General features: G+C 34.0%; 1 protein-coding gene and 1 long non-coding RNA gene across 2 annotated transcripts; both read left to right on the top strand.

The window, feature by feature from the left end:
* The first annotated feature begins 19 nt into the window (after window positions 1–19).
* Window positions 20–2,351, top strand: LOC148781833 (uncharacterized). The gene is made up of 2 exons (XR_016056995.1): window positions 20–97; window positions 1,910–2,351. It is a non-coding gene; the product is annotated as an uncharacterized LOC148781833 (long non-coding RNA).
* Window positions 2,352–8,063: 5,712 nt separating this feature from the next.
* Window positions 8,064–11,306, top strand: LOC18441956 (cytochrome P450 716B1). Its single transcript, XM_006852180.4, has 3 exons — window positions 8,064–9,130; window positions 9,251–9,438; window positions 10,866–11,306. Exons 1-3 carry the CDS (start codon window positions 8,188–8,190, stop codon window positions 11,169–11,171), a joined length of 1,437 nt encoding a protein of 478 aa, XP_006852242.3. The 5' UTR covers window positions 8,064–8,187; the 3' UTR covers window positions 11,172–11,306.
* Window positions 11,307–11,558: the final 252 nt, after the last annotated feature.

Raw genomic sequence — 11,558 nt, 5'->3', positions numbered from 1 at the left:
TCAATGGATTCTATGCCAGATGCTGCAAACGGACTCCCAATTCACCTCCACCCACGTCAGCAACATTCATGATCTCTGTGTTGTGGCTTTTTTCTTGGTGAGTATTTTCTTTACATACTATAAAGGGACAAGTCTACATCAGATTGCAACCTTAAAATGTAGAATCAGATGCACTTCAAAAATCTATCTGAAATGCTCTTTTAATGTTGATATAAAAGTTACTACATGAAATATCACCTCGAATATTGTCATCACAATTTCACCATCACACAACAGTAGAGAAAAGGGAAAATTAGGGATATCTTTCTAAAATGAACTTTGTAGATATTATACCCCCAATACTTTTAGTATCGCTGCCCTAACTTAGGTACTTATTTTTTTTGCTTTTAACCCAATAAAAAAAATTAATATTTTAAAAACTAAATTACCCTTCCTCATTAAATCTCTCTCTTTCCCTCTCTTTGCCCTCCTCTCTCTACTTACCCTCTCTCTACCCTCCCTTTCTCTCTCCGCTCTCTCTCTTTTCACCCAATATCAATCTCTCTCCTCTCTCTCACTTCACCCAAGATCAGTCTCTCCCTCTCCACCCAATATCTCTCTCTTTGACCTCTATCAGTCTCTCTCTCTCTTTATTGTGTTGAAAAATTGCGGTCCCACACAAAAATGTGTCAAACCGATCTCTGCCTTCTGAAAATCCAAAAGCCTCGTGACCGATCCGACACGATTTTTTACAAGGCCGAAGTAAAAAAAAAAAAGCTGTCCAATACAAAAGTGTACTAGATCGACTTCTTTCTAAAATTCCAGAAGCCTCGTGGCCAGTTCGACACACTTTTTTGCCTGACAAAAGCAAAAAATTTTGGTCTGGCCCAAGAGTGTGCTGGCTACCACGAGGCTTCTGGAATTCCAGAAGCTAGAAGCTGAGTCCCATACACTTTTATGCCAGACCACTTTATTTTTTTTGCTTTGGTTTGTGTTGGATCGGTCATGAGGCTTCTGGACAGAGGTCTGTTCGGCACACTTTTATGTCGGACCACATTTTTCAATAAGAGAGAGAGAGAGAGAGAGAGACAGAGAGAGACGATAGGTATAGAGAGTAAGAGAGACTAATATTGGGCAGAGAGAGAAAGAGAGGGGGGTAGATAGAGAGTGAGTGAGATTGATATTGGGCGGAGAGAGAGTGAGGCGAGTAGAGAGAGAGCGGGTAGAGAGAGAGGGTGGGTAGAGAGATAGAGAGGTAGAGAGAGATTTAATAGGTATGATACAGGAAAGAAGGGTAGTTTAGTTTTTAAAACATTGACTTTTTAACTAAGGGGTAAAAGCAAGAAAAAAATAACTGGGTTATAGATGTGACACTAAAGTGGGCGGTAAAATGTCTTCAAAGTTCATTTTTAAGGGTATCCATAACTTTTCCCTAGAAAAAATAAAAGATCGCTTAACAATAATAATAAAAGCAAATCCTAGAAGCTTGAGATGTATTTTGGTATTAATAATACTAATAATAAAACTCAAATTATGTTTTTTAGAGGTTTTGGGTAAGAAATATTCACCCTTTTGATCTGATATACAGAAAAGCAGTAGGTAAAAATACAGGGAAAATTACAAATAACCCTTGAGAATAGACTTTTTATGCAACTTACCTCCAATGAAACTTTTTTTTCTCACTTTTTACCACAAAATATACTTTCCTAGCAAATACTCCCAACTAAAAAAAGGCATATATTTTTTATGTAAATACCCTTTTTCGTACGTAAAAATTTAGTTTTGGCCGGACATTCATGTCGGATTATGCATAGTTCCAAAATCTACATGGGTTGCCAGACTGCCATGTACCAATTGCTAGACCTAGTTAAACTAAAAAAAGTAACGGACCTATTTCATTATCTGCTGGTCCACCTTTTGAATCTTCCAGACCCATGTGCCAGAGCACCATGTAGATCTGCCAGAGAGCATGTGCCGTACCACAATGTGCCAGGCTGCCATATAGATATGCGGGACCGCATGTTTGTCCAGGAACAGAAAGTGCCAGACCGCCATCAGGATCTGTCGGACCGAATTTTGTCTAGGAGAAGAAGAGAGAGATTTGGTAAAAGTCAAGGGAGGGTAGTTTAGTTTTTCTTTTATTTATTTTTGTGGTTGGGAAAAGTATTTGCTAGGAAAGTATATGTTGGGGTAAAAATTGAAACAAAAAAATTGGTTCGGGATAAGTTGCATAGGAAGTCTATTCTTGAGAGTTATTTACAATTTTCCCTAAAATATATTACTCACTCGCGAAAAAGGGGAACTTGAGTGTAAAATATGCAATATAGTGGCGTTTTTTTTAATTTCAAAAATAAAATGGGAATTTTTGTAAATTTCCTTAATTTTTTTCCTATTATTTGGAGTCTTTCGATTTCTTTTACACAGTTTGGTTGACAATTTATCTTCTTCTTCTCTTCTTTTCTTTTCTTTTCTTTTTTTTTTTTCTTTTTTTTTTTTTTTTTAATTGTGGGATGGAAAATTCAAATATTGGAAATTCCATTTCTAACTAACTGCTAAAAGAACCTAAGACCCCATGTTCACTTATCCGATAAACAAATTCTAGGTTTGCCCCAGACTTTCCTCACATAGGAATTGGTTTTCCTAACATAGTTGCAATCATACATTTGTATCAGGAATATCAGTATCTTACTGCCTTTTATTTTAAAAACCATGATCTCAAGTGTACAACTAGAATACAAATAACTTACAGACACAAATACAATACTTTACAAGAATGGGTTGGGGCATTAGATGGCAAGATGATGTGTACATAATGTCCCACCCACCATTCTTACCAGTTTTTATATATATAAAAACAATATTTTAGAAAATTGGAACATATTTTAGAAAACTAAGACTCCAATGTCATGAGGAAGAATTCTAATTTAATGGTCATTTTCTGCAGGATTTTAATATAGGAAAAATTTATATAGAGTCGAGGCTCTAAACAATCAAATTAGAGCCTACCTCAAAATTGACACTAGAAGAGGTTGTTTTGATGACAAAATATCCTCCAATTGATCATCCCAACATCGGGATGCATGGACATGAGAAAAAAATACGTTTCAAGTTTTGGAAATAGGTATTTTGTAATGCATTTTTGAACCGTCAATTTTCAAGATTTTCAAGTTTTTATAGATCTGTCGATCTACATTATTTTTGAAGCTTTAAACTTTATAAATAAAGATGAAAATACATTTTCAAAATATCACAAAGATCTCCAATATTGAAACCACATTTCACGATACTATTTGCATATAGTTTCTAATTTGATTGTTTGGAGCCTAGGCTCTACACAAACCGTGCCCTTTTAATATTATCTTGCAAGATAACTTAGTCAACCCATGGATTCCTTTTTATAAAGAGAGACATAGTCAACCTCTCCAATTTACGTTATTTAAAATTTATCTAATTTTTATTATTTTTACATTCATATCTATTTTTTTCTCAATTTTTTAGAAAATACCATTCTTTTATTTTGGATACGCAAGATCTAAAAGTTTACAGTTTTGATATTTTATTATTTTTAATAATTTTCAGATATTAAATATCCAAATAACTAGAATACAAATAACTAACCGACACAAGTGCAATACTTTAGCGGAATGGGGTTGCGGCATTAGGTGGCAAGATGATGTGAACATAATCTCCCACCCACCATTCTTACCATTTTTATATATATAAAAACAATATTTTAGAAAATTGAAATATATTTTAGAAAACTAAGACTCCCATGTCATGAGGAAGAATTCTAATTTAATGGTCATTTTCTGCAGGATTTTAATATAGGAAAAAATTATATAGAGTCGAGGCTCTAATTTGATACAATCAAATTAGAGCCTACCTCAAAATTGACACTAGAAGAGGTTGTTTTGATGACAAAATATCCTCAAATTGATCATCCCAACATCGAGATGCATGGACATGAGAACAAAATGCATTTCAAGTTTTGGAAATAGGTATTTTGTAATGCATTTTTGAACTGTCAATTTTCAAGATTTTCAAGTTTTTATAGATCTGTCGATCTACACTATTTTTGAAGCTTAAACTTTATAAATAAAGATGAAAATACATTTTCAAGATATCACAAAGATTTCCAATATTGAAACCACATTTCATGACACTATTTGCAGATAGGTTCTAATTTGATTATTTGGAGCCTACTCTACACAAACCGCGCCCTTTTAATATTATCTTGCAAGATAGCTTAGTCAACCCATGGATTCCTTTTTATAAAGAGAGACTTAGTCAACCTCTCCAATTTACGTTATTTAAAATTTACCTAATTTTTATTGTTTTTACATTCATATCTATTTTTTTCTCAATTTTTTAGAAAATACCATTCTTTTATTTTGGATCTGCAAGATCTAGAAGTTTACAGTTTTGATATTTTTATTATTTTTAATAATTTTCAGATATTAAATATCCAAAAAAAATTTAAAAACAGAAATTTACAAGCTAAAGAACTTTGTAATATTCAAAATCAAGTAAAAATATAAAATTTCTTGGCTACATAAATTTTCATATATTTAAAGTCCAAAAAAATAAAAAAATATGAAATTTTTGGGCTAAATAAGTTGTCTGATATTCAAAATCCAAAATTGTCAGAATTTTTTGAATATGCAAATTTATTAAAAAAAATAAACAAATAAAGAAATGTATAGTTTCTGATCTTAAATATCCAAAATATAAGCAATTTGGTCTTTTTTAAAATTTTAGAAAAGGGATACCAATGTAAAAATAGAAAAAATTAGGTAAATTACAAATAACATAGACGAAAAAGTTTGTATAGAGCCGAGGCTCTAAGCAATTAAATTAGAGCGCACCCCAAAAATTTCACTAGAAGAAGTTGTTTTGATGCCCAAATATCCTCAAATTGATCATCTCGACATCAAGATCCATGGACATGAGAAAAATGTGGATTTCAAGTTTTGGAAATAGTGCATCTTGTAATGTATTTTTGGACCGTCAATTTTCAAGATTTTCAAGTTTTCATAGATCTGCACTATTTTTTAAGCTTTAAATTTTATAATTAAAGATAAACATATATTTTAAGGCTATCACAAAGATTTTCAATATTGAAACCACATTTTTAGACACTATTTGAAGGTGTGCTCTACTTTTATTGTTTAGAACCTCGGCCTATACAAATTGCACCCAAACATAAAATACTAGGGGATATATATGTAGTTAGGAATAATGGGCATTATTTTATGAGAATAAAGTAATGTCTCATGTTGAATCCTCGTTCAGAAAGCGTTTTGGGTATTGGAAATCTCTATGATAGCTCTGAAATTAATTTCCAACACTGACTATAAAATTTGAAGCTAAAAAATGTTGTAGATCTTACGGATCAATGAACACTTAGTTTTAGGGTGAAATGGACGATCCAGATGTATGTTACAATACACACTATTTGTAGGGCTTGAAATCCTAATTTGATTTCAAAACCATATTACTCAGGACTGAGATGATGAAGGTTTTTCGATACCAAAACTGGAATTTTCATTAAGTTTGGAGGTGAGACTTTACTTATTTTGATACGGGTCAGCCCTATCAAAACATTTTTTTATTTGAAATTGTTATATTTACTTAAAAGTATAATGTTTACATTTTAGTTATAAAAAAATTAGTAAATAAACCTATGAGATTATCAGTAATGTATAAATCTATTTTTATTACAATATAGTGTAATTTTTTTATAAATTATTTTCTTGTAAATATATAAAAGAATATAAGTTCTTTACAACAATGTAATATATGAATTTTTAATACTTAATTTTAATAATATATATTGAAAATATATACTATGAGACTATTTACTTTTGATACAAGAAAGTCACAGTCATTATTAACTATTAGATTTAAAATCGAGTAGCTAAGGATATGTAATATTGCTATCTTTATGGATAGATTAGGTTTTTCAAAACTTCCATACTGAGAAATTAAAACATTTGAAAAGGGTGTGGTTTGCATAAGATTGCAAGCTTAAGCAATCTAATTAAGGCACACCTCTAACTTTTATTATAAATGTAATTTTAATATAAAAAAACTCTTACTATTTTCATCTTAAATTATAAAATTTTAAACTCTAGAAATGATTCAAATCAAGATGATCTAAAAACACATGACAAACTTGAAAATCGACAGTCCAAATAATGTGTTACAATATACTATTTCGTGGACTCGAAATAGTTCTTTTCGTTTTATATTCATACATCTCGATATTAAGATGATCAATTGGACGGTTTTCCAACATCCAAACAACCTTATATGATCTATTTTTTAGGTTAATTCTACATTTTAAGGTTGCAACCTTATATAAACTTTTTCTTTTTTTAAAACATTTGCTTAAATTGTGACGAATAATATCTAATTAAAATTACATAAAAATATGGAAGGTCCTATAACTGTAGGTTTATAACTAAGTAATTTCTTTTGAGAAGTAATTCTTTTAAGTGTTATCTTGCAATTTGAGATTGTTATATTAATTAAAGCGTAATATATAGATTTTCGAAAAATTACAAATAACGTTCAAGACTTGACTTTCTATGCAAGCTACCCCAAACAAACTTCTTTTCTCACTTTTTACCTTAAAATATACTTTCTTAGCAAATACCCCCTATTTTAAAAAAAAATCTAAACTACGCTCCCTTACTTTTACCTATGCCTCTCTCTCTTTTTCCATGAAAAAAGCGGTCCGGAATATTCTTAGGGCGGTTCGGCAGTATAATGTCGGCCTAGTTAATAACAGTAGCGGTCAGGCACTAACAAAGAATGGTCCAACAATAGGCCCATGCAGTCCGGCACCGCCAAAGAGCAGTCCGATAATAGGCACATGCGGTTCGGCAATAGGCCCATACGGTATGGCAATAAGCCCAATATGCGGTCCGACAATGTCAAAGAGCGGTCTGACAGCCCATATAAGCACAGATGAATATCCGGCCAAAATTAAATTTTTATGTATGAAAAAGTGTATTTTCGTTAAAGAAAAAAGTATATTTTTTTACTTGGGAGTATTTGTTAGAAAAGTGTATTTTGGGAAAAAAAAGTGAGAAAAAAAGTTTGGTTGGGTGTATTATTTGTAATTTTCCTAGATTTTAAATTTTAAATTTTAAAAACTAAATTTTCATAAATGAAGTAACAACCATGTGGTAGGTTCACCTCTCGAACTTCCCCCCTCAATATTATATTCAGAGCCACATCGGCCCAAGATGCTATTACAAAAAAATAAAATAAAATAAAACATATACGTGTTTATTTTAAGGGGTTCAAAAATTAAACTGTACGACTGTCGTAAAATTGGTCCCATGGGGCGACCAAAAACGCGCAATGCATCCGTAAAAATTAGTAATGTTTGGCATGTCTGTCGAGATTAAATCACTAATCGAATCCGCCGGTCGCCTGTCTCCACTCGGTCTTAGTGGGTCCCTCGACACTCCCAGTTTGACCTGGAATGGTCCTGCAGGTGCATTTTGTTTACTTACTCCACGGCATGAAAACGCTATTTAGAAGGGGTTTTGTGCACATGAAACCTGCAGGATCACTTGACACTTGAGAAAGACCATAGGATTAGTTTATGGGGTGTGGTTTTTATAAAGTTGCAAACTTAAACAATCTAATTAAAGTGCACTTCTAAATTTTATCTGAAAATTTATTTTCATATCTAATTATAAAATTTTAGTTTTCAAACACAGTTAAAATCATGTAGATCTATAAACATATAAAAATTTTGAAAATGGACGGTCTTGATAAGGTATTGCAATATGTACTATTACACAGTTAAAATCATGTAGATCTATAAACATATAAAATTTTTGAAAATGGACGGTCTTGATAGGGTATTGCAATATGTACTATTTTTTAGACTCAAAATATTTGTTTTTTTTATGTTCATACATCTCGATATCGAGATAATCAATTACAAGGTTTTTCAACCTTAAAACAATATTTTCCAATGGATTTTGGAGGTACATATCTAATTCTACATTTTAATATAAACTTTTGAAAAAAAAAAAAAATTGATTGGCGAGTTCTTTTACACTTAGATCGTGATGCCGACAGCCTGTGTTCAATTGAGGACATAATTCCTAGAGCATAAATAAGAAGGCAAGGGGCACAGTGGGGGATAGTTGGATTAGGTTAGAGGAAGGATTGGAGAGTGGAGAGATGGAGGTTCTTTGGGCGCTTGCAGTGGGCTTGACCACTTTGGTGGTGGTGCGGAGGTGGTGGTGTGCAAAACACCGCGGAGAGGGCCCGAGGCTCCCTCCGGGGACCAGGGGATGGCCCCTCGTAGGAGAGACCCTCCAATTTTTTGCTATATTCGGCTCAGAAAGCACCGAAAGCTTCATCGTAAAAAAGATGCAAAAATACAAAACTCAGGTCTTCAGGACCCAAATCCTGGGCAGTCCAATGGCGGTATTTTGCGGAGCCACCGGCAACAAATTCATCTTCTCGAACGAGAACCGGGTGCTTGTAACCTCATGGCCAACCTCTGTAGCAAAGCTCTTCGGAACCTCCATAATAACCACTGCCGGAGACGAGGCCAAGAGGGTTCGAAAGCTCCTGATGGCTTTCTTGAGTCCAGAAGCACTCCACAAGTTTGTTGGCCAAATGGACTCCGCGGCACGACTGCACCTTAAAAGAAACTGGGATGGGAAAGCTGAGGTAAAGGTCTACCATATGTTGAAGGTCTATACCTTCTCCTTGGCCTGCAGCCTGCTCGCCAGTATAGAGAGCGAAGAGCGAAAAATGGAGCTATCAGCACTCTTCAATGTCTTCCTCCAGGGGATGATGCATATGGACCTGAAAATCCCGGGAACAAGATACTACAAGGCTAAAAAGGCCGTCGATGCCCTTCGAAGAGAGCTGAGGAAGGAGGTGAATGGCAGGAAGGAGGCTCTACGGGCCGGAACAGCAAACCCGAAGCAGGACTTGATGTCGTATTTGCTCACCACCGCCGATGACAGCGGCAAGTACATGAGTGATGAGGAGGTTGTAGACAATATCATCAACCTGCTCTTCGCCGGACATGACACGAGCAGCTCCACCCTGTTGATGGTGCTCAAGCACCTAGCCGAGAAGCCTTACTACTACAATGAAATCCTCAATGGTACTCTCTCTCGCCATATCTATTTAGTTATATTTTTTCCTTTCTTTTTTTTTTTATATTTATTAGATTAAACTTCTTTTTTATTTTTTATTTTTCCATTTTCTTTTCCTGTGACTTTAGAACAAAGGGAAATTGAGAAGTCGAAGGGCAAAGAAGAAGTACTGAATTGGGAAGACCTCAAAAAGATGAAATACACATGGAATGTGGTGTGTGAGGTAATGAGAGTTTCACCAACGGTCTCGGGAACTTTCAGACACGCCATAACCGATTTCGACTATGCAGGCTTCCGCATACCTAAGGGCTGGAAGGTAAATCACCCAAGCCTTTTTCTTCCTTCTTTATGCGGTCATGATTTATTAAAGGAAAAAGTTTATATAGAGCCTAGGCTCTAAACAATCAAATTTGAGCCTACCTCAAAAATTTTACTAGAAGAGGTTGTTTTGATGCCTACATGTCCTCAAAAAAATGGATTTCAAATTTCATTAGAAGAGGTTGATTTGTAACGCATTTTTTGACCGTCAATTTTCAAGATTTTCAACTTATCATAGATCTCTCGATCTACACTATTTTTTATGGTTTAAACTTTATAAATAAAGATTAAAATATTTTTTAAAGCTATCAAAAAGATTTCCAATATTGAAACCACATTTCTCAACACTATGTGAAAGTAGGCTCTAATTTGATTGTTTAGAACCTAGGCTTTATACAATAAAAAGCAAATGTTTTGATAGGGCTACAGTCGTATTAAAATAAGTAAAGCCACACCTCAAAACTCATGGAAAATTGCAGTTTTAGTATTGGAAAACTTTGAAATAAAGATTATTTCAGCATTGATTATCATGGTTATGAAAAAAAATTTGGATTTTAAGCCCGAAAATAGTATATATTGTAACACATTATCTGAACCATCTATTTCACCCTAAAAAAAAGCATCCACGAATCCGCAAGATCTTAATTATTTGATGGAGCTTCAAAGTTCATAGACTTCATCGGAAATTGATTTTGGAGCAATCATGGAAATATCTAATGGCCAAACTACTTTTTAGACGAGGATTTGAGGTGGGGAAGTATTTGAGGTGAGGCTTTACTTTGGTCAAGGATTCAATGCGAGGGTTTCACCCAGTATTCGAAAAATCGAACCGGCATCGAAAACCAGCCAATGGCCGGTCCGAGTAAGAGGTAAACTAGTAAGGTCAACTGACCTAACCTAGCATGTCCCTGCTAGTTCAAAAAAGTGTTAAAAAAATACAAAAAATACAAACAAAATCTAAAAAATATATGAACAGTATATTTAAAACGCGATTAAACAAAGCACATACAAATGAAGTTGAAACTTAGTAAAAAAAAATTGATTTTAAAAAATTGATTTGTGCTTAAGGGTATTTTAAAACTTTTCAAAAAAGATAGGAAAAATATAAAAATAAGTAATCATGGAGAAAACACTTTTCGATCTTTGTCAAAATGATACAAGAAAAAACATTAGAAACCAAACCTTTATTTTTAGGGATGTAATATAAACTTTTTGTATTTGTTTTAAAATACCCAATCGGACCACAAAAATCGGATCTGCCAGTGTCGTGTTCCAGTTTGGCCAGCCGGTTCCGAGTTGGACCGGCGGAGTTTACGAACACTGGTTTCACCTGAGGTAGTAAAATCATGATATATGCTCACATGGGAGCACATTACCGTTTGCCAATTGTAGAATAATTTTGTTCATGTCGAATTGTGGATGCAGCTCCATTGGAATGCGCATACTACACACAAGATGGAAGATTATTTTCCAGAACCTGAAAAATTCGACCCCTCTCGCTTTGAGGGAGAGGGTCCACCACCTTACTCATTTGTGCCTTTTGGAGGGGGACCACGTATGTGCCCTGGGCTTGAATTTGCAAGAGTGGAGATGCTAGTCTTCTTGCACAATTTGGTGAAGAATTATAAGTGGAAATTGGTTTTCCCAAATGAGAAGATTCTCATGGATCCTATGCCTCTTGCTGCAAAGGGACTCCCAGTTCACCTCCTCCCACATCTGCAGCATTCATGATTCTCTCTCTCTCTCTCTCTCTCTCTCTCTGACATGGCTTGGTTTTCTATGGAACAAAAGTCCATAAGTGTAACATGATTTGTGTACTTGTACCTCAATAATTTTTCTACTTTATAGATTAATTACTTCCACAAGTTATCCAAGTGTTCTACGTCGCATTAAGGCGCGTTGTCACAAGGGAAATGTTTTGAAGGGAAATTACTTTCCCAGTAAGTCAATTTAACAAGAATAAGAATTTTTCTGAAATTTTTTACCTAATATGTAGGAATTGTATATCTATTTATCTATATTACATGGTCACAATTTCTCCAAGCTATGAAGAATCTTAGGTTTCTCAGAAGAGACTCAATGTCCATTAATCATGTAGGAATTGTATACTATAGGACT

Source organism: Amborella trichopoda, chromosome 6, assembly GCF_054954075.1.
Source record: "Amborella trichopoda isolate Santa Cruz 75 chromosome 6, AtrichopodaSantaCruz75HAP2 v2.0, whole genome shotgun sequence".
Classification (NCBI taxonomy): Eukaryota; Viridiplantae; Streptophyta; class Magnoliopsida; order Amborellales; family Amborellaceae; genus Amborella; species Amborella trichopoda.
Note: the sequence above shows the minus strand (reverse complement) of the source record. Positions and strands in the feature narration are given on the sequence as shown.

Bases quoted from the DNA above. Each gene is read 5' to 3' on its own strand.
- LOC18441956 (XM_006852180.4), top strand. From the start codon at position 8,188: ATGGAGGTTCTTTGGGCGCTTGCAGTGGGCTTGACCACTTTGGTGGTG. The intron at 9,131-9,250 runs GTACTCTCTCTC...CTGTGACTTTAG, and splicing joins CTACAATGAAATCCTCAATG to AACAAAGGGAAATTGAGAAG. The intron at 9,439-10,865 runs GTAAATCACCCA...TTGTGGATGCAG, and splicing joins GCATACCTAAGGGCTGGAAG to CTCCATTGGAATGCGCATAC.